This window comes from Furipterus horrens, unplaced genomic scaffold (genome assembly GCF_987537825.1).
Source record: "Furipterus horrens unplaced genomic scaffold, mFurHor1.1.pri manual_scaffold_6, whole genome shotgun sequence".
Taxonomy (NCBI): domain Eukaryota; kingdom Metazoa; phylum Chordata; class Mammalia; order Chiroptera; family Furipteridae; genus Furipterus; species Furipterus horrens.
In genome coordinates, this window is record NW_028327176.1 from 104,279,105 (window position 1) to 104,304,868 (window position 25,764).

Sequence of the window (25,764 nt, forward strand, 5' to 3'; positions counted from 1 at the left end):
TCCTCCTTTGGATCAAGCAAACATCCTTCTTTTGATATGCTACATGCTCATTATCTATGTCCCATTTAATGATTTTTGATTGAAGGGTGGCGACTGGGATGCCGAGAAGATCGTTAGAGAGGCTCCATCCAGCCAAAGCCCGCAAGAAAGGCTTTCCTTGTGCCTGGGCCTAAATTTGGAATTTCTTAACAGTGTGTGCTTGTTCTTAGAGGCAGATAAGGGCTGAGCGTGAAATTCTTAATTAAGCAATAAATAGAGAGTGGGGTGTCAGCAGATGTAGCCAGTAGCCATGGCAACAGAAATCACATGGGCAAGAGAGCTGAGACTAGATGTAAGCCTGGGGCCTGGGTCTGACTGACAGCTGCAGAATCCTACAAAGCTTGTAAACCAGATTAATTAGCTGACTAATTATTTCATAGCGTTAATGTAACTAAAAAATAAAAATAGTGCACCATGAACTGAGACATCCCTGGGAAAAAAAAAAAAAAAGTAGGGAAAGAGGCTTTGGGAAGCTGGCTGTGTAAGGCGGAGACATGAGCTGCCAGTGAATCAAATCATTTAAACAGAAAAATGGGTTTGCTGGATTTGACTCCTATTTAGAAAATAAAAAAGAACACTTGTTCTACCGTCATACCCATTCCCAAGCATGGCACAGAAGGTACAGTTCACAACTGCCATTCATAATAGCTTATCATCAACTATTGCCCCTCCTGGGTCCTAACATCACTGTAGCACACAAGGTACGTGTGGTCTGTTTGTTTGGTAAGTGGTTCCTTTTCTCAGATACTTTAGAAAGACAACCTGAACCAATCTCCTTAAAAGATATTTTTAAATGAGCAAGGTTATCTTATTCTGTAGGTAGCAGTTGCTTAAGTGGTATTAAATTTCAATCCTGGGAACCATACATCATATACGTCATATTACCGTGAATCTCAGTTATCTAACAAAATCTAGTCAAGGAAAATAAAATGAGACCCTTTCAGAAAGGTTGTGATGAATTCAAGGCTTGTGACATTGTTACTCTTCCAGGGAAATAAGAGAAATTGCAGAGAAACAATCTATTGAGAAAATCGGTAGTAAAGTACGTGACATACTAGTCACACTTGAAGATGTTTGGGTGTTTTGTACCACAATTCCAAGAGATAAATATTTTTAACCTTGCTATATAGATGAAGTCATTGAGGCGTGGGGCATTTATAATTCTGTGCCCCAGGTAAAACAGCCAGCCAGCCACTGATTAAAACCTTAAGCCCTAAGCTCTGGCCATGAGCTTTCCAAAGAACCTGCATTCCATAAAGATGCTTGCTGAACAAAGACAAAACTTGCTTTGGTAAAGAAGAGAAATGCAAGGGTCAAAACATATTAGATGTGCATGTTTTTTGTTGTTTTTTTTTTTTGTCACTGGGGATTAGTGAGAAGTTTTTTCCCATGACCCTGCAGAGCAACCCCCCACCCCACCCTTTCTGGTCAGTGATCAATGATTATTTAGCAGGCAGCACACTCTAGTGGAGAGATCCATAGCCAGGAGCCAGAATGCCTGGGTTCTGGTTTTTCCCACTCTCAGCTGGATCTAAGGTCAGTCAGGTATCTTAAATCACAGATGAAGTAGCCAAATGGAGGAAATAAAGATAATTATGATTTTTTTTTTTAAATGCCTTGTCCTGGGGGATATGGTAAGGTCACAAATAATACAAAGATGATCCATTTAGAAGTGGTCAACAAATGAATGAAAGCAGACGGTTGTCAGTGAAGCAGCACTCTGAATGAATCTCCAGCAGGGAAAACGAGCAGGACCCCTGCACCCACCCTGAAAGTCTGACAGGAAATTTGGCGCACCTGCAGGAGGTCAAGCAGCTTCCCTACAACAAAGTGAAACTTTAGTACACACAACTCACCCCATGCTTTTTCATCCCAGGAATATGTCCTCATAGACTGTGAGGTCTTGGCTTAGGCTTTCTTCTTAGACTATATGTATTTTATGTAAAATATCCTAGTCACAGGCCTATGAAATAACATGGCCCCAAAATAAAAATAAATGTAAATGAGAACTGAAAGTAAACTAACCCATATGTAAAATGCATGGTGCAGAACTGGAACTTTATTGCTGGGGTCTTTTGGGGTCCCAGCTACAACTACCTCACTGACATTTAGGCATTATGGCATCATTAGCTTTCCTAAATATGATGTAAACCTTATACAAAGGAAACCCCAAATCATAAGCAAATCCACACAACCCGACATAGCTGCATGGGACACCAGCGAGGAGAGCAGCAAGGGCCTCCATTCCTCCTGAGTCCTCACGCCCTCATGGTGCCAGCCCAGAAACGGGGACGCAAGCATCTCTAGCCTCCTTCCTACCCAGGTGCTCAGAGGATGGCAGAGGCACCAATGGCCCCGAAAGCCACTAGCTGGAACACTGGGAAGCCTCCCCAAGGAACCAGAGTCTCCAAGTTCATTGAAAGTTTCACCAACCTTTTGCGGTTTCCTGTTCCTTTCCCAAATCATATTATTTATTAAAAGGTGGATATACTATGATATTCTGACACAAAGAATTTTGTAAAAATTAATGAAAACTCTATGCCTACTAAAAATGTTTATACTAAAGTATTCATCCACATCATATATATGCAATATATATGTACAGAGGAACACATACACACACACATATTTATACAGATATATATTTATACCATCAAACTGTATATATAGGATAATGGTATAAGTTGCTATTGACTCAATAAATAATAATAACAAAGGGGAAGAAAATCTGTAACTGCATGATTTGATTTTTTTTCTTTAAGCCCCAAATGTTCTTTTATCATTTTATCTTATGTGAGAATTCAAATCAGTTCACAGTTCATAAACAGAATCTGACCAATGGACATGCTTCTGCAGAGCACACTAAGTCACAGAATGAGAATAATTTGAAATTAAATTTTGTTCCAGACTATATATCAAGTGAGTAGTCATAGTTAAAGTTAATGGCAACTGTTTGCTCTTGCTAATGGCTGTATTCAACTCTAATAGTAAAACAGTCACAGGTTCTCTGTCCATCCTGAGCTTTTATAGTTTTAGGTCACATTTATGGATGGATTAAATCAGAAATAAAATTTGAACAGTACAATTCAGTGCAAATAAAATATACAATAATCCATTTGGCAAAGATAAAAATACTAGGGAAATGTCATACTCTCTGGTGCTATTAAAATTTAATCGTCCCAGGGCTCACGTGTAGCTCAGACACCATTGACGTATAGCTAGGCACAAGTGACAGGAACAAGGGACTCAGAACAATTGCCCAGCTCTCTACATCCTTAGGGACAAGTCTGGCTTATGGCAGGCGCTGGAACTTGAGGTGTTGATGAGTTTTCCTAAATTTGATCAGGATCTCTTAAGACCAATTTATAATAAAATTGTCATTCTAGAGACCCATTTGGACAGGTTCTCCTTACAAACCACACTGAGGCCAGGTTGGCATAAGTGGACATCATGGTGCTCAGAGAGACATAGTATAGAAAAGAGATATGGGATGAACACCAGGAAGTCAAAAGAAATCTCCTGTGAAACATGCACAATAAGAAGATAAGGAAATCCCTTAGCCATCTGCAATCTGAAATTGCAGAAGGATTTCCAGTCCTATAAGATGAGGCTCCTGGATCCTTCATCTTGATGCTGCATCCTGACACAGGACAGAGACAGCTCACGCCCCAGCCCTCAGATCAGCCTTCCATGCCTTCTCAATGGCCTGACCTCGCATTCCCTTCCAAGGCTTTCTTCTCGGCTACCAAATTAACTTCCCTCTTCACTCCTCCTCTCTCTGTCTCTATCATCTTGTACTCTGCTGCTCCTAATATGTGTGGCCATCACCAGCCATCCTGTCTTTCCTATGCACTGAGTCTTTCTACAAATACAACACTGCCTTAAAGTGAATCAAAAATATTTATTAAAATGTTTCTTAAGCACTTGCTGTTGGTTAGGCACTCTAATAAAGTTCTATATATTATCCTTTGTTTAACTTCCTATTCTTTGAAGTGGGTCCTATTATTACCTCACTGTACAGCTGAGAAGACTGAGCCTTAGAGGGAAAGAGTGTCACTGCACAATGTCCCTTAGCTAGTAAGTGTTGGAGCTGAGATTTAAACCCAGGCAGTCTGATTTCACAGCCCACCCCCTTAACTGTAACACACAACTGGCCCCCTCAGTGCCTCATCACTTCATAGCACAAATGTCTGAGATTCAAGAGTGAATGATGGCTTCTGACTATGTGCCCTCAAAATGCTCATCCAGTTATACTTACCCAAGTAGGTGAGCTGCCTCAACTGGCTATTGAAGAACCAGTCACAGCCTTGGTCTTCCCCAGGCGATGGAGGAGACTGAAGGGACTGTCCCACTCGGCTCCCACACCTTATGAGGATGTCAGGGTAAGGCCATGGGACTGTGTGTACCAGCAGGAGGTAATTTCCAGGAGCAAAGTTGCTAAATGTTGCTGAGTACTTGAAGTGAGAGAAAAGTACAATAGAGCTAATTTAGTAAGGAAGGTTCCCCTCCAAAAAAAGAGCGACAAAGAACATTGAATAGCCTAGAAATAAGATAGCTCACACCCAGACTACTTTTCTTGTGGGGAATGGGCTTATTTAAATACATTCTGTAAAGAACTCATAACCAGAGGTACAAAATCATACATTGTAAGGACTGAAAGATGCCATAGGTTTCTTTTTGTTTAAAAACATTCATTAACAGAAAAGAAAACCAACGCCCAGACAAGTGAATTGACTTGACCCAGGTCAAACAGAGGGAAAAGACTAAGCCAGGTCTAGAACTCCTATAAACTTAAAGAGGCAGACAGTGATAGGAGTGCCATCCATTTATAACAGTAATAGCTAACACTGCCATTCAATCCTTGTGAAGTCCCCTCTGATTGTTACTACTACTGCCCTGTTTTATGGATAAGGAAAGTGAGACAGGCAGTGGTTCAGGAAACCTGTCCCGTATCACAAAGTGGGAGAGTGCTAAGCCAGGACAGAAACCCAGGATATCCATCTCCAGAGTCACCAATTTGTTGCCTTCACCTTATGAAATTCCACGAAATGTTCTCATGGGAACCTCTGGGGAAGGAAAGAGCTCTTCACTCTCTGGGAGATGGTGAGAGGATAAAGAGAGATTATGCTTTGAATTCCTCAGAACTATGGCACTTGTAAAGCAGCTTCTAGGTCCCTAAGATGCTCTTATGACTTTTAGGGAAAATATGGATGAGGAGACAAGAAAAAAAAATGTGTCAAAAGAGCCAAAAAAAGCTTGAGGGAAACCAGTTGGTTGCTGTTTTTTCCCCAGAAAATGCACTCACTTTCTACCTACATGACTATTTCTGTCTTCGCTCTCCCTAATCATTTGACTTCTTCAACCCAACCCAAATGAAAGTCTAGACCTCCACTTGCACGTTAATCTTTAACCACAAGGTGGCAGTATGCAATGCAAAAATGCTTTGTTAAGACCTTTCTGGCTATGAATTTTTTTCTGGGTTAAATTAGTTCTTAATCTATAATATAAAATTACAATTATATAGATTGCTTAGAAGCTGTGTTTCATTGTATTAATGAAGTTAAAAATTCAGGCAGAACCATTCTGCATTCAAGGTGAGAGTTAAACAGATTATAAAATTTTCAAGTTAAAAAGAAAAACTTACCTTGTATTCAGGTTATATTCATCTGGCCAAACATGCTGCTACAGTTTTCTTTATCAACACCAGAATATGCTAGTACCTGCAAACTATTATTTTACAAAGCAGAACATAATAACCCCTTGGGTATAGAGCGCACCATTGAATAAATTACCTGCAGAGATCTGTTGATCCAAGGAGTCTCAAATCGCAGTGAGTAGGTTTCTTGATCCAAGAGCAGAGCCATCCAGCCATAAGGGTTAGACAATGTGTCACACACATATTTGACAGTGGTTGTCTTATTTCTGCTGTCAGTCATGGTTAAATCATAAGAAGCATCTGGAGCATTAGTTCTAGCATGAATTTAAAAAGAAAAAAAAATGAACCTAATGTACTCCTCTTCCATCAATTATAATTCATCTTATATTCTTTCCACATGTTGTCTTGTTTGTGTGTCTATGGAGGTTTCAGCATTTCACTCATCTGGTGGATTGGAGGTAGTAACACTCAGAACTGATGCCCTTAAAAAGCCATCTTAATAAATTCACATATTTCAGGACCATATGCTATTATTTTAACAAAGAAATGTCCGTAGCCAGAATTTTGCTGTAAATCAGGTTTATCTGCAGCAGGAAACATACCATTTATTTATTAGATAGTCCTAGTGGAGGCAATTACTGAGACCCAGAACCTGATGTGCCTGCTCCCTCAGAAGCCCACCTCCAGCTGCCCAGCAGGGGTGGCTTCAGTAGCCTTCTCTAGAATCAAGAGGTAACCTGGCTCCTCTCTCATGGGCTTGCGTAATGCCCAGTGCTCACACCTACGACAGCATCTCGTGTTGTTGGCTTTGCTTTTGTGCTTATTAACACAGGTTGTGAGATCCTTAAGTTAGAGATATTTTTCTTCTTTTTGGCACCCTGGCCCAGGACCCTTCATATAGGCACTCAAATCATGTTTGTTCCATAAGGAAAAAGAATGCATGGATGAGCTCTCCCAAAAGCTGGTGCCAGTTTCCTAATTTATCTGAAGGGTTTCTAGAGCTGCATTTTACCAAATGAGGAAGCTTAGGCAGAGCGTGGCAAAAGTGTTATGTAAATGTCAAAGGTTAAACTAGAAAAGTTTTTTCATTTCTGCAAATTATTCTACACAGCCTATCCCAGAACGTAATCCCTGAGACTTCACTAGCACATAAATAGATTTAGCTACATGTTAAGACCCAAAAACGAAAGTCAAAGTGGAAAGAAAAAATAAAGCAAAAAAAAAAAAAAAAAAAAAGAAATCAATACACATTATGACTGTCCTTCCTCCTTTGGTTTAGTTTTCATGAGAATGTGTAACTGTGGCATTTTGCTGCAGGCAGATAATTAAATTCTCAAAGAGGAGGGAAATGAGATGAAGGATGTTGGCTTTTCAAAGTGAGGTGTGGCCTGAGCATATCCAAAGCCAATTTACAACTCAGTGGCATATTATAAAAGGAAATTGTTTTTAGTGTTAAATGCTTGGGCAATACGGTCAAATGGGTGTAAACTGGAAATCTATATGCACTAGGTATATGAACTTAGGCGAATTACTGAGCCTCTTCAAGCTTTAATTTCCTTTTATTTTTTCAATGGAGGCAAGGGTAGGATGTATTTCGTACAGCTACTGTGAAGCTTAAAGAGATAAATCTGAGTCAGGTATTTAGTCACCATCACCAAGTCCAACAACATCTACCTAGAGCTCAGGTAAGAATCTCAGATGTGCCAGGTTTGCCATCCTGTACTACTTATTTTAATGTCTAGAGGTTTATCCAGGATATTTGATCATTAAAAAGAAAAACTCAATACCTTTAATGATACGGAGCCTGAAACATATTTCTTGTAAGATTGGATGTGTTGGTTTCATCTGTTAACTTATTAAAGAGATGAAAAATTATATGGGCATTGGGAATAAAAGAACTACTATTTCTCCAAGATTTGCCTATGCAGCATTAACTGAATCTTTAGAAATTTGGCGCAGGGGTACTTCCTCCTCTCTTTGCGCTTGAGATCCTTAGGTATTTTTTTTTTCACATGTGTATCAGAATTCAAACTGAAACTAAAGGACAATCCTCAACTCAAATTCTTAGACTCAGAATGGACATGAATGTCATGAGCTCTGACTTCTAATCCATTGCAGCAATTTTCCCCATATCTTATCCTATATCTTCTTATAGTCATAGGGTATTCACATCCTAAAATTCCTCTGCCATTTATGACATTTATTTTTAAATTTTAATCTTTAGCTTTACATTTTAATCTAAAACTTAATTTTCTTCCTGAATCTTCTAGCCATTTGTCCTCAATCATCATGGTTCTCACGTCCCCTGTTCAAAAGCATGAGTTCTAGAGTCCTAGTATATCATCCAGCACAATTTGGGCCAACTGTTATACTACATTTAATGAATAAAGATAGGCTACTGAGAAATAAATATAAAACAAATGTGATAAGAAGAGATAAATTGGAACCAAGAAATACCAAAGAGGTAAATGCACTGGCTGCTGTCTGTGCCATGGTCAGTGTATAAGCGGGAATCCCCACAGTGCAGGAATGATTTTGAGTGTTCCAGATTCTGGAATTGTATCCTTTCAGTTTTCACTGGAACATATGGGCTCTGGGAAATGAATCACAGGACTTAATCCAGGAGAGATTAATTGATAAATCAGAATTTTCATTTAATAATCCACAGTAAAAAATGAAACTGTCTTTCACATAGTAGGTACTCAATAAATATTTGTTGAATGAATAAGCATGTGTTAAATGGACCAGAACACTGTAACTGAACTGGCCACCTAGTGATGGTTCTCCCCAACAAAGAAGTCTACCCCGAAAACCACATGAGTATCAGGAGATTTCTGTTAAACGTATTAATCAAAGGAGATAAGCAGTTTGACCCTAAGTTATCAAAGTCTGATATTGTCAAACTCCATATCAATAGGATATTTGCCAAGATGACTTAAACACTTATGTTCAGTGGTTAGATATCTCCTGGGCATCAACAAGCAATCTACACTAATTGAAAGTGCTAAGGTTTTTTTACGAACTCTTATTTTTCTAGTCAAGCTCTCTCAATTAAATCACTTTTACAAATAGTTTCTTTTAAACAACTGTAGACCAAAAGAAGAATTATGTTTATCAACCCACCTGTTTACATTTAATTCTTCCAACTTATATTTTGTAACCTTATTCTTAAAATATTATGCATACCATCTTGAATATTATGCAAATATTATCTCATTATGTTACAATAAAATCAATTGAGTAGATATTTCTTTCCAGAAATGCTTCTTAATCTCAGCAATGTGGCCCCAAGAATCCTCCTGTTCACTTTGACTAGACTTAATTATTTCTCACTCTCCATCAGCATCACATTTATAAATCAATGTTTAGGATGTAAGTTTTCCTGGCTTAATTCTATAAATTGTAACTTCGATTATTGAAGGAGCCATTTTTAAGACCATACTCCCTAGCTTCAGAAGGCTCTTATTAAGCTCACCACCTCTTCAAATATTGTAAAGCAACTAAATTTTAACATTAATTCAATTATACATGTCTTTAGTATTTTGTACCTTTCTTGTAATGCCATTTCCTTCCAACCAGCATCTACTTATTTGATGATAACCCCTTGATCAACCAGAGACCCACCATAGCACATTGGGATCCTAAAGTACCCTTCCCTCTTCTTTGTTTATGCATTGCTCCGATCCTATCAAGCCACCCCATCCATCTGCACCAAGGGTTATTTGGGATGTAATTTCACAGGTACTCACATGCAACACCAGCTTTCAGAAATGCAATGCAGGTAGAGGCAAAAGTTATTCAATATATCTTTATCACAGCTATAAGTGACAAGACTCATATGGTACATTCTGAAAAGCAAATCAAAATGTAAAAGATCCATCATTTCCCAGTAGGCAAGATGCCTTGTGTTGACCATCACTGGGGGCCAAAAATTCAAATAGCTCCCATCCTCCTAGGACAAATGCTAGCTGTGATAGTGGTGGGCTCTTCTGAAAAGCACCAAAAGTCGAAGAACACCATGAAGAGAATTACCAACCATAATTACTACAATTTTCGCTTGCCCTAAATAGCCACCAATTTCCCCATGCCCTAAATAGCCACCAATCTCCCTCTCTTTACTGTTAATGAAGCAAAGGAGCACAAAAGTATTTCTAATTTGGAGGAGCCAAGGGAGTCTGCATGGGCCATTAGCAGCAAAGAGCTTCATTACTAGGGGAAGAAGTCTCTCCCTGAACTTCTCATGGCTTTATGTGCAAGAAATCAGGAGGCAACCAGTCCATTTTAAATGTTAACCCTTACTTCTGTGTCAGCAACAGCTCCTGTATATAATTAAAAGGACAAAAGAACTATAAGCCTTTCCTTTTCTTTTCCTATTAAATAGGGCACCTTAATTTTTGTGTTTTTTTAAATAACCAAACCTGGTTTCAATTAAGCAGTATTTTCCTTTAGAAACACAGCGCTATCACTTATAAAACTTCCAGCCTATGCACCAATTCACAATACTAGTTGCATAAACAGTTATGTTATTTAGTGCCCATATAGCATGTGGAACTGTTGAATGTATACTGCCCACCAAGGATTTGTTAGGCAATCTGCAATACCAATGAGAACAAATATTAACACCCTGGTTTGTGTTTACCATTAGCTTTCTTTTCCTGAGGGTCCATATCTCTGTGTATTAAGACAAACACTGCATTGAGCTCTAAAAGCTCTCAATTCAGAACAATTGTGAAATAAACACTTTCTAATTACACATCTCCTAAGCCAGACACATCATAATAACTAGGCGCAAATGCTGCTGCTGGCATCTTCTGGATATTAGTGCTTGCTGTTGTTCTCTCATCTTTACTTCACAAAGAGGACAAAATTGAAATGTGGAACACAGCCAGCAAATTTTTTGTGGCACAGAAAATACACTGGGCTCATAACAATCCTTGTGAGAAAACCACCATCCTATCTGCAGACCTGTCACCATACCATCCAGTAATATTTTATATGTGTTGGTGAGCCTTTGCTATATACCCTTATTGATTTGAGATACACTTAAATATTTCTCCTTCTGAATAAGAAACCTAAAAAGAAGAAAGAAGCCACAACATTCAGTCTTTCCCCTAAACTTTTAACCGTCCTCAAATTCACATAAAAAAAAAAAAAACAGGGTAAGTAGGAAAAAAACAAAAGTCATATGATTTAATAATTCTTGTATTTCTGGCAGGCACACCCCCAACATCACTTCTCCATGATTTTGTAGGTGTGTATTTCTGTCTATCATTTTTCGGAGTTGGCTAAAGAATAATAGCTTATTGTCGAGAAGCCCAAGAATATACCTACCACCTCTTCAAAGGTAGTGTCTACAGTTTTTGCAACACATTTAGGGCGATACTCCTTGCTTATTCTATTTTGATCCATGAAGAGAAGCAATAGATACCTATCATCCTATCTAACACAATCCTTCATACACTATTATGTCTCTTCTCTTGCTCTGTTGAATCTAGCTTGAATGGCTGCCTCAGAACATGAGAAAACCACTACTGAAGCTACACGACCAGACAGTAGGCAATTACTTGTCAAGGATATTGAAAAACAATTTTAGCTTCAGGTAGGGAGTTAGACTTAGAAGTTTGTCTTCACACACACACACACACATGCATGCACGTGCACACACACACACATGCACGCACACACTACATACACACACCTGGTGCTATGGTAGAGCTGACTGACACCAGCTCACAAGCTCATGGTCAGTCCCTCTTTCCAATGTCATGTTCAGTGATATAATTTGGTCATATTCCTCAGTCTGGGGGTTCATTATGATTTTTAGATCTTTTTCTATTTTACTTCTGTAACTTCTGCTGACAAGAGAGGATAATTCTTAGAATTTTTTTAATCTCACATGGGTATCTATTTGGTTTTTGTTTTTGAGGGCTGAAAGGATACCATTTGTGATGCTATAGCTATTTATCCCTCCCTGGCTGGTTTGGCTCAGTGGATTGAGCGTCGGCCTGCGAGCTAAGTGTCGCTGGTTCGATCTTCCAGTCAGGGCACATCAGAGAAGGAAAACTCTGACTCCAAAAAACCTCCGCTGCCTTGCGGCATACCTCTTCAGGGGAAAGGCTAAGGGAGTAAACCCCGACAGAAAATCCGGAGCCGGAGTCCCTAAGGCGGTTTGACGTTGTAGTCAACACCGGCAACTCCTGCGGCGCACCTGAAGCCAAGCTGTATTGACTCCGTCTTTCCCTTGGACCCTTCAGCTGCGAAGAGAGGGGGGGTCTGCTGCATGGGCAACAGCAGACCCTCCATATCACCCTGCCCAGGCTCTGTAGCTTCAGCTTCACTGGAGAGGACACTCCAGCATCATCGCAAGATGTCGATTCAACACGGGAGGAGACAGATACCGTGTCACTCCCGAGTCGGACTGCACAGCCATTCTCGGCGGTGCAGATAGACTCTTAAGAAGCTACACCATCGTCTCTCGAGACGGACGGCTGCCGACGACGGCCGACGAGCTATTTATCCCTAGGAAGGAGAGTTAGGGGCTTATTACAGAAAAAGGTAGGCCAAAATTTCCATTTGAACTCTTCTTTACTTTTGCATCACAGAGGCAGGGGGTGCCTCATACTTGGAACACTGACACATTAAGAGCAGGTACATAGGTAAAAACTGAATGCAAGCACTACAGGAGAGGATATTAAGCAAGATCTAAGAATCAAGGTTATCTACAAGAACATTAACCTTTTCATTCTTTTTCCAGGAGAAATAGAAAATATTGGATAACAATGAATCAAAGACTGTGTCGTGAATGACTCCAGATTCCATGACTACCTGGGAGGGTTTCCTGGATTAGTGCAACACCACACAGGAAAGTATTCGCTATTTTTCACAAATTGGATTAAGTTACATTTGAGCAAACTTAATTCCCTTTCCATGCATTGGTTTCTCAGAAACATAATAATTTATAGTATTTTATTCAGGTAGTAGTATGTTTATATACTATTTTGTACAATAAATCACCAATGTAAAATAGAGACTTCTTAAAGACTCCATGTACTGAGCACTTACTGTATGCCAGACAATCATCCTTTGAGATAAATACCATTATGCCCATTAGCAAAAAGATGTGCAGTAACTTGTCCAAAGGAATACCCTAGGAAGCTGGAGGTGGGAGCTATATCTCGTACCTACAAATGATTCTTAATTACTTCTCTATTCTTCAGATTTAAAAAAAATTTTCAAATAGATGCATATGTTCTGACTTTATTTTATGAACAACCTACAAAAACTCAGAGGGACTAGTTGGCCAACCTACAACATCTTTTCAGCTTGTCTAATTTCCCCCACATTCAATCCAGTCAATAATTGAAAAACAGATCAAGGTTTGTTTTACTGTCATCTTAATAAGACTATGACAATTGAAGGACCTATTGAGTACTTTAGACCAATAATAATAACAATAATAATAATAATAATTCTTAGATGGTAATGTTGAGGGTTGACTTCTCATTTTCCCCATCACAATTCCATGTATCAATATTTCCAGGGCAAGAAAACAATTGTAAATGTAGGAAAACTTCTGGTTCAATAGGGGTGGGGTAACAGCAGAGTGGAGAAAGAATCAGCTGTTAAAATAAATCATCTGGTTAGCTGATAGCCCCAGGAAAGCCAAAGCCCAGAACACATTATGAAAGGACATTCTTAGGTATTAGATGTTCCTAGGAATTTTGGAAATAAAGACTAGGGATAGTACTTTAATCCTGGGTCTTCTGAAGAAAAGTTGAGTGCCATGGGCTCATCATAAACATGTCCTAAGGGAGAAATGAGCAGTAAGAGCCCTAGCAGAAGATTTTGGAGAGTCCACAATTTCTTTTACTTATATTCATTTATTCAATACCAATTTTACTGAGTCACTATATTTCAACATGATAATAGGTATTATAATACAAACACACACAAAAGAAAAAAACCTATTTTGCCCTATATACCATCTATAAGAAGAGATGGACAGAGGCATATAAACAAGAAGCAAACTAACAGTTACCAGGAGGGAGATGGGGAAGGAGAGAAGAGGGGTAAGTAGGGGAAGGGTCTAGTAAAGGAACTAGTATAAATAACCCATGGACATGGACAACTGGGTGGGGATTGACTGTGGGAGAAGGGGTGGGCTGGCGGGGGGTGAGCAATGGGGGGAAAAGTGGGACAACTATAATAGAAAAACAATAAATAAATCAAAAAAAAAGAAGAGATGGACAATTTTTAAGCTATGTAGGGGCTATGAGTATTGGTCAGTGCAAGTATATGAAACCAGCACACAGCAGGTATACCAAAACCTGTACAGGAAACTCAGAGAAGCTGACCAGAGAAAATGACCTTCATGCTGAGTTCACTGGAAGTTGAACCTTATGAATTGTAAAGCACAAAGAAGTTGAGTGTGTCTGAGGCATAAAATGCAAGGAAGTAGCGTGGAGTGTTGAGAGATGATGCTAGAATTACAAACAGGGAACAGGTCATAAAGGGCCCGTGAGAGATGAAGAATGTTGGACTTTTTTCCAGAGACACTGGGAAATCTTAAAAGGTTTCAAGCAAGGGAATGAGTGAATAGCAAGACCAGATCTTCAGTTATTAAGTTAAAGGACGGGAGCACAGAAAAGTGGCAAGCTAAGAGGCTGTTGTGATTATTCAGGTGAGAGGTATAGTGGCCTGCACTAGAGGGGGAAATTTGGGAAGAAGAGAAGTAGAAAGACTCAAGGTGAATTTTTGGAAGAGGTAAAATGGATAGGACTTGGTAGGTGATTAATGTGTGAAATCAGGTAAGAAAATCAGTCAAGCATAACTCCGTGTTTCTGGCTTAGACAACTGAAGCATTTCCTGAACCCCAGTGGAGAACAGGTCTGTGGATAGAGACCATAAATTCAGTTTTGGCAAGTCGGGTTTTCGGTAGCTATGATACACTCTGGTGAAAGCACTGAAAGCATTGCTGCTCAATAGAAATATAATTCAAGCCATTAATGTAAGCCAAAGACATAACCTTAAGTTTTATGTAGCTATATTAAAAAGTAAAAAGAAATGGTGAAATTAGTTGTAATAATATATTTAACCCAATGTATCTAAAATATTATCACTGAAGCATAATATAAACAAATTGCTAAGATATTTTACATTCTTTTCTCATAGCAAGTCTTAGAAATATGGTGTGTAATTTACAACTTACATTACATCTCAATTTTGGGTGACCCATGTTTCAAGTGTTTAGTAACCATAGGTGAATAGTGGCTACAGTATTAGACAGTGCAGATCCTAAGGACAGTTGGATAAATGAGTCCAGAGCTGAGTACAGTTGTGTAGACTAAAGAAAAAAATCTGGAAGCAATAGTGAATGTTAACCAAAGTGGTGAAATAACCCAGATCATCTGGGAAGAGTGTGACTTGAGAGAAAGGAAAACTCATTGCAGAACCCCAAGACACACTAGCACTTAAGGAACAACGAGAGGAGCTTACAAAGGAGATCTGGAAGGAGCACACAAAATTTATTGAGAATATTATGCTTATTCCATGTAATTATGTCTATGCAAAAGAAAACATTTCTCTAAATTTGGGGATGGTTAAATTCAAGCATTATGTTAGGCATGTCATCATTATGAGCTCTCTAGAGAGAACAAATCACTGACATATTTTCTTGAAATGAGATCCGGCCTGACATTGGTTGGGCTAACACCACCCCTACCTTATCAGGAAGGATGGGCCTGGTAGATGAGATTGGTAAAAAGAGAAGTTGGGAAAAGAACACTATCCAGAATACTTGTGGCTCCTGCAGAAAGCCTGATTTTAGAACTGGTGAGTGAGGGAGGGAACTATATAAGCAGCTTTCATGAAGATCAAGCATGTTGTCATTTTAATAAAACATAAAATTAGACTCTTCCTTGTAGAGATCAGAAAATTTTTCTTCACCTAAATATTAATATTATTACCAACTTCAAATATTTATGTCTCTGTCAATCCAACTGTTAGGGTGAAGTCAGAGGAAGCTATAGAACAGGAAGTGCCACAAATTCGGGTACCCATCAGATTTAAATAAGATAGTGAGGGACAGAACAGAAGGTTGCCGATGTCAAAAAAAAAAAGTTATAGCGAAATTGAACAATAGAGAGTGGCTTCCAAGGAAAAAAGTCCACTCCAACTACTTGGTTGTTAGCAAAATGGAAGGTGGTGTTTTGTTTGTGCAGCTATGCAAGACCACATGCTCAGCCCCCTGGGACCTCTTGCTGAGGGTGGTGGGGTAAGAGGCCAAAGGAAAGACAGCAGGGTGCTTGTGCCATATCAGATCTCCATCAACGGGCAACCCCAGAAGACCATGACTGTGAGAGCTTTGTAAATCAACTCTTAGGGTGCTTGCTCCAGGGCAAATAGCACAATAAATTAATCCTTTCTCTCTGAAATGCAGCAAAGTTTGTATCTATGCTGAATTCAAATTGCTCATTAGCTCTGACATGTTCCTAATGAGGTTATAATGCTCTGGGACAAAGATCAAGTCACTGAGCACAAATTGCTAAGGATAGACTCATAGAAAGATAAAGTTAGAAGGACCTTAGAGCAGTACAGTACTTCTCAAACCTGAATATATTCACCTGGGGATCCTGATTCAGGATGTCTGGGGTGACGTCTTCAATTAACCATTCCTAACAAAACCCCAGGTGATACTGGTCCACTTTGACTAGCAAATCCTAGGGACCATCTAATCCAATCATCTTCTCCTAGAAGTGAGGACTCTAGGGTCAAGAGACTTTTATTTGGGAGCATGCTGAGACTTCCCTGGAGCTAATTGGGGATAGTTGGGCATTCGTCCATAGACCTGTGGGTCAACGTGAAAAATTTTTAAATAGAAGAAGGGAGAGTACAGTGACCAACCATCCTGATTTTCTCAAGACTGAAAGGCTCTCTGGCACATGAGATTTTTCTCTTTTTAAAACCAGGAAAATTTCAGACAAATAAGACACGCTTTTTACTCTAGTAGGAGCATTTTGAAGCCATTTAGAATATTATTTCAGAATTATTATCTTTTTGACCTTATCAATCCCTAAGTGCTGGGATCATGACCTGCTGCTAAGTTAAGCACCAAAGTATCCTGTCCTGTAGATCTCCAGGAACAGATGCTTAGACAAGAGCCTTCTAATGCCACCACTAAGTGCCTCTCCAAAAGACAGTCTCCCAACAGGTCTCAAAATAAGGCATAAAAAAAGGAGTATAAAGAACACAGAGAAATAAATATAATACAAGCATGCAATGTTATTTTTAACTACACAAATCTATTTTAATTTTCATTATTTGTAACAAAAAGCATGGAAGAAATAAATCACTAACTTTTATAAATCTGAAAGCACTCATTAAAAATGCCTTTGGTAAAAAGAAATCATGGAAATAATAAAAATCAGGAGGCATCTGTGAGGATTTTTTTAAAAGTCATACTCTGTACAATCAAAATGATTAATAATAAAAACATATCCCTCCACATTGCAATTTTACTCACTGGAATTGGGCCTGTTAACATTAGATAGAATAATAAACAGCAAAAGTGAAAAAAACATTTCAGACGATTTGATGCTAGCAGCATATTACTAAAGCTTTTAAAACAGAATTTCAAGATACTGATTCCATGTGCATTTAAAATGCAGACAGTGCAACCCTAGCCACATTGACTCACTCTCTGAAGTTTACTGGTTTTAAAGAAGATGCCAACATACTCTAGCAGAATCACTTGACTTAGTATTCATGCAGTTAAGACACTAAAAGGGAGGAAAGAAGTGTGGCTAAATCTATACAACGTATCTGAAACAGGTAAAAGGTAGAACCCTAGACACTCAGCAATCATTACCTGAAAATTAAAGAGGGCAGAAGCAATATTATCATGCATTGTAAACAGCCCAGCTGCTAACTTAATGGTAGTTTGACTAGCATAAGCAAGGAGTCCTTGCTCCAATATTAATAGGAAATGTATTGTACAAATCCAATAGTTCATGAAATTAACAAGGAAAATGAACTGGAATGAAGCAACTTTACAAGTAATGGGAAAGCATCAGCAATTGCTTCCCTGGAGCATATCGAACATTTAAAAAGAGCTTGGGGAGAGTAAATGTATATAAATGAGAATGGACATTATTGAAATTTTTAATACTTTTAATTTAAATACATTTCAAGTACTCTGTTGGTTGCAAGTCTTTTCAATAGGAAGCTATTAGCTCAAAATGTCAATATGAGGTCATGGACTACAAGTTCTGGACCAGTGATATTGAAAGTTAGCTGCCATTTGAATCAGCCTAAAACTACCACAAACTGATGATTTGACAGCTGTCAAAGTTAGTCCCACATCACTTGTGTAGAACTAAATACTTTAAATAGAATCTAGAAAACAATTCCCTTTTTATAAACCTCAACATCATTTCTCAGCCTTTTGGCTAAGATCAAATATATGAACCTCAGCAGCCTGAATGATATATGTATGCTCATTAGCAAACTGAAAAGTAAAGTTAATTCAACTTACAATCCAACTGACATACGATGAAAGAGAATGTCTTCCCCACAGACACTGCCCGGGACAATCTGACTGAATCTGGCATTGACCAAACAAGAAGCAGAGAGGGTCTCCATAGAAGCAAGAATATGACTTCCATTTTTCCCAGACAGAGACCCATCCAAGTCTTCTAAAATCGCTGCATGAGGAAATGGAAATGCTACTAAGTTTGGAGAGTTTGCGAACTTCAACTGTTTGGTCTTCACAGTAAATCCACCTATCAAATGGAAGATAGAGTGTTACACATGACACAGAAGACTATTATAACAAATTGTAACTGAATTCACTGGGATATTTTCAGTACTTTAAATTGCATAGTTATACAGTTTTGCAACTCATTCATTTATTCAAGAAAAAATATCATGAGTGCTTCCTGAATGCCAAGCTCTGTGGTCCATCCTGGAGACACAGTGGGAAGCAAGAGCAGTATTGACACTGCCTTCATGCAGCCTGTATTCTAGGGCAGCAGCTCTCAACCAGGGGTCATTTGGCCCTATTTGGAATCATTCGAGGCTGCTGAAACTGGGTGGATTGACATCTGGTGGGTAGAGGTAAGGATGCTGATACATAGCCTCAATGCACACGATAGTCCCCACAACAAAAAAACTAACCAGCTCAAAATACTAAGAGCACCAAGGATGGGAAACTGTTCTCGTGGGAACTAGAGACCCAGGACACTAACTTAATAATTACTAAATACTAAAGGTGTCTTCATTTAGTCTTTCAATCTGTCTCAATCTGCCTGCTCCCATTCTTCTGTGGTGAGTTTAATCCCACCTCTTACAAGGTTTATACTTGAAAGATTTACCCTCAAAAGCAACATTTAATCATATGGACAAATATCAATAGTAGTAGTAACACACTTCTAAGTATTTGCTCTAGGGCCGTACTTCTTAGCAGTCTGTTCCTCGTGCCACCTCCATGTGACTCACTGCAACGCTGCTAGTCCAGTTGCCCAGGAAGAAACTAGAGCAGTGGTCTTCTTATTCACACACCCCTGTCATTCAATTTTTTAAATTGAGTACATATTTCTCAGGACATATGCTATTATATGATACTTCTGTATCATGTACATTATAAAATACACAAAAAGAAAAATGAAAGAGAATCAGATACAAATAAGTGGAGGCCCCGAACTTTTCATTCTGCACCCAGTGGGGTCCATGCAGTGAATTAAGTCATGCATTCAACATTTCCATGATTAACCTCCTGCAACTCCTATAGTCCATCTAACACCACACTCACCTGAAACTCTACAATGAAATCCTATTGGCATTTTAATTTTTAACTTTTTGAATATGAGGTTCCTAATACTTAGAAACCTTTCTTGGCACATTCTCCCTTGCAAATTTCCATTCACCTTTCAAAACCTTGCTTAAGAGTCACCTCTATGAAATCTCACCTGACCTCCTCCCTTGCTCCTTTCACTGACCCAGTTCAGTTTCCTAGGGTTGTACTCCTCACACCAGTACAGTGACTAGTTTAAACATTAACTTTTGTGCCTAGATCAAGAACTTCTGGAAGACAAGAACTATGTGTTTTTCATCTTTGTACACCCAGTTGCTTAAACTGGAATAGACAGTTTTTAAATAAATAAGCAATATGACTTAGCCAGGATTATTCAGCGAGAAGGAATTAGAGCAAATAAGGAGTAGAGTGCTTTGTTTCAATGTCTTATGAACAATATGAAACAGCAAAGCTATTAAAGAACTGAAGAGTTGTCATTTGAAATAAAATGCAATAAGTTCTTTTTTATTCCTATTATTGTTTCTACAATTTTATACTCAGATGCCATCCAAATAAAAACAGTTTTGGGCTCTGCCTATATAGGAAAAGAAAAAAAAAAGAAAAGAAAAAAGTAAAGTGGAGACTTGCTGATTATTCATTTAATTAAAAAAACAAACAATTATCTAAATTGGTGATTCAAACCACAAGAGCATATTTACTTGAATTACTTGGTTTGGCTGTTTACAATGATCAAATCAACTAGATTGCTCTCTACTTCTTTTCACCATAGCCCGTGAGTCTGCTGAGGTATTTCTCACCACCTCTGAAACGTGGTTAACAAGTGAACAAGAATTCCTTTGGTTCTCTCTGTGCAGACAACAAACCTTGGGCCGTTGAAAACATAAAGTACTAATTTCTGGCTCTTTTGGTAAAGGTGGCATGTATGTTCGTTATATAGTCATATGTCTATCCATTCAACTTCAACATTAATTTAATCAATGAGCCTATTAGGCACCAGGCTACTAGATGCTAATGATAAAACTGTGAGCAGAAGAGACATACTCCCTGCCTTTGTGAAGCTCCAAGTCCAGCAGAGAAATTGCATCATGATAGTGTGACAGATGCAACTACAGGAAAAAGAATGGGGAGGTGCAGGAGCCACATTGAGAACACCTGGCTTGCTCTAGGATTTCTCTTAGGTGCTTTGAGCAGCAGTTTCTATTGATGCAATTTTATAACTGAAAGAAATAATAAATCACAAAGGCTTTGCCACTATTTATCATATTTACTTAAGTGTTGGTTTTATTTACTGTCTGGCTTGTTTATTCAATCAACTTACCCTGCCCTTGAGAACAGCCCGAACAGGTTCTGATGGACACACAGTCAGGGAGATCAAAATTAACAAAAGTTGTGTTAGACACTATCAGTTCCCATCTTTTGGGAGTTTTGATCCCAGCTGACATACATAGGCTTCCCTGTGATTTAGGAGGGAAAAAAGAAGGTAAGAAAAATAAGAGAACTGGCCACATGAAGTACAATCTGTAATGCACAAATAAAAACAATTAAGATAATAAAAAGGCAAGCTACAGACTGGGAGGAAATATTTACATATCACATACATGACAAAGTACACACTACAGATAAATTAGAATGATAAATAAAAAGCTGTGATGACACCAAATGCTTACGAGGATAAGGAACGACTGAAACTCTCATATATTGTTGGTGGGAAAGCAAATGGCACAGCCACTGTGGAAAACAGTTTGACAGTTTCTTATAAAGTTAAACATACCCTTATCATACGATCTAGTAATTTAATCCCTAGGTGTTTATCTTACAGAAATGAAAATTTATCTTCATACATAAAATTTACACAAATGGTTTTAACAGTCTCATTTGTAATCTCCAAATCTGGAAACAACTCAAATGTCCTTCACAAATGAGTGGGTAAACTAACTGTGGTATATCCTAATAGTAGAATATTATCTAACAAACATAAGGAATAAAATATTGTTTTTCGCAATAAATTAGATAAATCCCTAAGGCATTTGGGAGTGAAAAGAGCCAGTGTCAAAAAGGTTATACTCTATCTGTTTCCATATAAGTGATTATTGAAAAGACAAAATGAGAATAGAGGAGTGATTCCCAGGGTTGGTGTGAGCGGAGGATGTGGCTGCAAAGTGGAGCTCTAGGGAGTATTTTGGGGTTGCTGCAACTGTTCTGTATCTTGATAGTGGTGGTGACGGTGGTTATACAAGTCTATACATATGTTACAAATCAGACTCTGTACATCAAAAAAGTCAGTTTTACTGTATGTTAATATAAAATAAAAATTAAAAATATTTTTAGAAAAACAAAATAACTTCCAGGATTTACCACAAAATCTCTCCAACAAACTCCATATAATCAGCATGTTGGTGTTTCATGGACCCACTGTTAAAAATAATTGTACATTTGAGGATCACCAGAATTTTTCAGGGACCTCCAACAGGAAAGAATGATAAAGAGAAACAAACAGAAGAAAACCAGTGGAGACAAAACCAGTATAGAAATCAGAAGAAAAGTTAAACATTGTCATTAATAACCTCAGAGAAATAAGTTTATATCCATGAAACAAGAAAAAGGAGCCTAAAAAGGGGGGAGGAGGTTCAGAAAGGAAAAGAGAACAAAAGATGAGAGAGCAGTAATAACAAATTCAACAGAAAAAAATTGACAAAATACGCTAGTAAGCAGAATAAAAATACAGTTGGGAAATCAGAGAGAAAATTAAGATTAGAAAAACAATTTAGGAGACCCATTATCCAAATAATAATGGTTTCCACCCCAAAAAAGGAAAAATAAAGGGAGAATTATAGAATTCTCAAAGAAATAAGACTGAAAGGTCTCACGCAGTGCCTAACCAGTGGTTAAAACAAAAGCCACACATGATACATCATACTGACGTTGCAAAATACCAGGGACAAGGACAACACCCTAAAAACTTCCAAAAAAATAAAACTAAAAGGTTACAAATAAAAGACCTAAAATTAGAGTACCTTAAAACTATTCAACCCCAAGGCTAGAAGCTAGAAGACAATGGAGCATTGCCTTCAAAACATCAAGGCAAGATGAACATAACCTGGTGTTCTGTAACCAACAACCTACTAATAAGGGGTCTCCATTTGTAGCTCAAAACATTTGCGTCCCACAGACCTCCTACTTGTTAAGGACGTCGCTGCAGGCTACGCTGTAATAAATGATGAATTAAATCAGAATGAAGGTACATGTGGCAGTCAGGAGCAAGAGCTCCAATAATAGGGAGACATGAGAATATCTCCAGGATACCGGTCAGGAGAAATACCAAGACATAGCTGGGAAACTCTTCACCCGCCTGCCAGTGCAAGTGTAAACACTCGAGCCTATTGCTTGTCATTCCCTACTAACGCTGAAGGGATATCCTTTGACCCAGCAATTTTACAACTTTGCATATAGCATTCAACAATAATGAATGCAAATAGAGAGACATCTAGAAGAATGCTCATAGCATCAACATTTGGAACCCAAGATTGCAAATTAATCAAATGTCTGTCGATAGCAACATAGCTTTTTTAAAAAAATTGTGTTACAGTCATAAATTAGAATGCTGCATAACAACTGGAAGGATAAATTATTGTTACATAAAAAATAATAATAATGAATCTCATAGGCATAATATCAGGTCAGAGAAGGGAGGCACAAAAGAGTTACATGCCCTATGATTCCATTTATATAAAGTTCAAAAACAGACTTGAAATCAATCTCTGTCTATAGAAGTCTGAATAATATTTCCCTTCTGGCTGGATCCTGGGGTTGGGTTAAATGAGAGGAGGCATGGGGGGCTTCAGAGGAAGTAGTAATGTTTTATTTCTTGACTGTGCACCATGTACATGGTTTTTGCTTTTTAAAAATCCATTAAGATCTTTGCTCATGATTTTGTACTTTTCTCCATAAATATTATATTTTCATAAAACATTTATTTTTAAAAGTGGAATAAATACTAGAGAAAAGTAATATACAAGATGGGAAGGTGAAGAAAAAGTTAAAGTAGTTTAAGGACTTTGCATTGCTTAGGTAAAGTTTAACAGTGCTGATATAATTTAGACTTTAAGACAAGCAGGCATGTTAAATTTAAATCTAATAATACAAATAATCATAAAGAATAAATAACTTTAAAATGAATAAATAAGTATATATATATATATATATATATGATACTACTCAATGCAAGACAAATGAAGTTTGGAAAGTAGAAAAAAAAAGAAGCAAAGAAAACTAATTACAAACTGAAAGCACAAAATGAGATGGTGGAAATAAATGCAAATATATGAGAGACATCAGCGTGTGGATGGTAATTGAAACCACTAGAGAAAATGAGATTTCTCCCAGGGAGAGCGTGTATATTGAAAAGAGAAGGAGCCCTACCACAGAATTGAAAGAAACAAAAAAAATGAAAGGCCTAAACTGAGGAAGAAAAATCCACCAGTGAAAATGGAAAGGAACCCATAGAGAAATAGGAGAAAAAAATGAACAAACCCCATCAGCAGCTCTATATGATATTTTTAAAAGTAGTATCATCTTCTCAAATTAATTATAATAACCACAAAAAGGCAAGCATCCTACATTCTTCTAAAAGTAGGATGAGCTTAATTTACACCCAAAGCAGGCCATTGCTGAGAGTATGAAAGGGGTACTAGTTAGGTGAACGCTAGGACAACCGGCTTAAACTGCACAACCAAATGGGGATGTACAGTATAATGATGGTAGACTGCATCTCTTGGTCTTGTATACTAAAGTCATCCTCACTGGAAATTATCCTACCATCTCTATAGAAAGGTAATGTTGGGTGTGAGAGTACCAAGCATTTACACAAATATGCTGAGTTAGAGGGGGAAAAATTGTTTCTGATTATAACAAGGTCTTACAGAAACTAGTGTTTGTTTTAGGATATGACTCACTCATAATTATGTGCCACAGTCCAATGTAGGTGGAAGGTTTAAGAATGAGAGGCCAAATTCTCTGAAAATCTTAATCCCTAAAGGAATGGCAGGCATGAAAGACATAGAGGCTAAAATCAGTTCCATAACCACAAAGGCTGGGTATCTTTTTTTTTTACTGACACAGTTTCTTTTTTACTTTTATTTTTTATATCCTCACTCAAGGGTATGTTCATTGATTTGAGAGAGAGAGAGAGAGAGAGAGAGAGAGAGAGAGAGAGAGAGAGACTTTGATGTGAGAGAGAAACATTGATTGGTTGCCTCTCATAGGTGCCCTGACCCAGGATCGAACCCGCAACCTAGGTATGTGCCCTGACTGGGAATCGAACTCACAGCCTTTTTGGTGTACATGATGACATGCCAACCAACTGAGCTACCTAGCCAGGGCCTAAAAGTTTCTTGTGTCAATAAAAAGTTTCCCAAATAAATGTAAGCAATACAATGTTAGATAAAGATTTGGGAATATTTTTCCTGTTAATTTTTAACCCTAGGACTCTGCAGAACCTTTAATGTGTTACTATGGGATATGAGGTGTGATTAAACTTCATTACCTAAATGTAATTAACCAAAGAGGTGTGATAAGCAGCATATCCTAAATGTAATTAACATAAGAATTTTCCTTTTCCTGGACCCTATCTTGGGGCTAGTCTTCCATGGAAAACAGTTCAGGAAATATTGGAGTAGGTAGTAACAAATGCTCACTGCTAAGGCTATTTTCTATGTATAACTGAAAGAGTATTTGACCAGGAGTATTTATCCAGGTGGTTCCACCTCCATACTACTAGGCATGGATTTGAGGCGATCATTTGCCTTTCTAAAGCCTCTATTTCTTCACCTGTAAATTCAGGAGTTCCAACTATACCTAGATTAACACTTAGGTATAATAATATTTAACTCTAAAATGACATGGTTTTATTATTTGGATCCCTAATCAAGATCTAAGTCTCCCCTAAAACAAACTATTTGACCTTTTCCATCCAGGGACTTGTGTCCTGCACTTACTTGTTAAGAGACTAAAAGGCCCTCGTGACATTGCATTCCTGGCAGATCACATCACAGGCGTGTGGTTGTTTTTTTATCTCATGATAACCACTCTTCTGTCAAAATGTATATCTTAATTTATGTCATTCTTCTGTTAATCATGATGTCTATTTAGCATCAATTAAGATGTTATGACATTAATTTACCAAGACAGTTACTCAGCTCGATGGACATTTTGTTTTTAGCATCTTCTCTAAGGTTACTTTGGAGAAATTTAAGGGCATTTG

At 38.1% G+C, this 25,764-nt stretch overlaps 1 protein-coding gene across 1 annotated transcript in view; it reads right to left on the reverse strand.

Moving 5' to 3' along the window:
* Window positions 1–25,764, reverse strand: part of PKHD1 (PKHD1 ciliary IPT domain containing fibrocystin/polyductin) — a 440,427-nt gene that overhangs the window by 212,379 nt on the left and 202,284 nt on the right. Inside the window, exons 46-49 of the mRNA XM_090282575.1 lie at window positions 20,824–20,959; window positions 18,228–18,474; window positions 5,832–6,009; window positions 4,298–4,493 (exon numbers count right to left, since the gene is read on the reverse strand). Coding sequence (XP_090138701.1) covers window positions 4,298–4,493; window positions 5,832–6,009; window positions 18,228–18,474; window positions 20,824–20,959 — 757 coding nt within the window. The remainder of the gene's footprint in view (window positions 1–4,297; window positions 4,494–5,831; window positions 6,010–18,227; window positions 18,475–20,823; window positions 20,960–25,764) is intronic.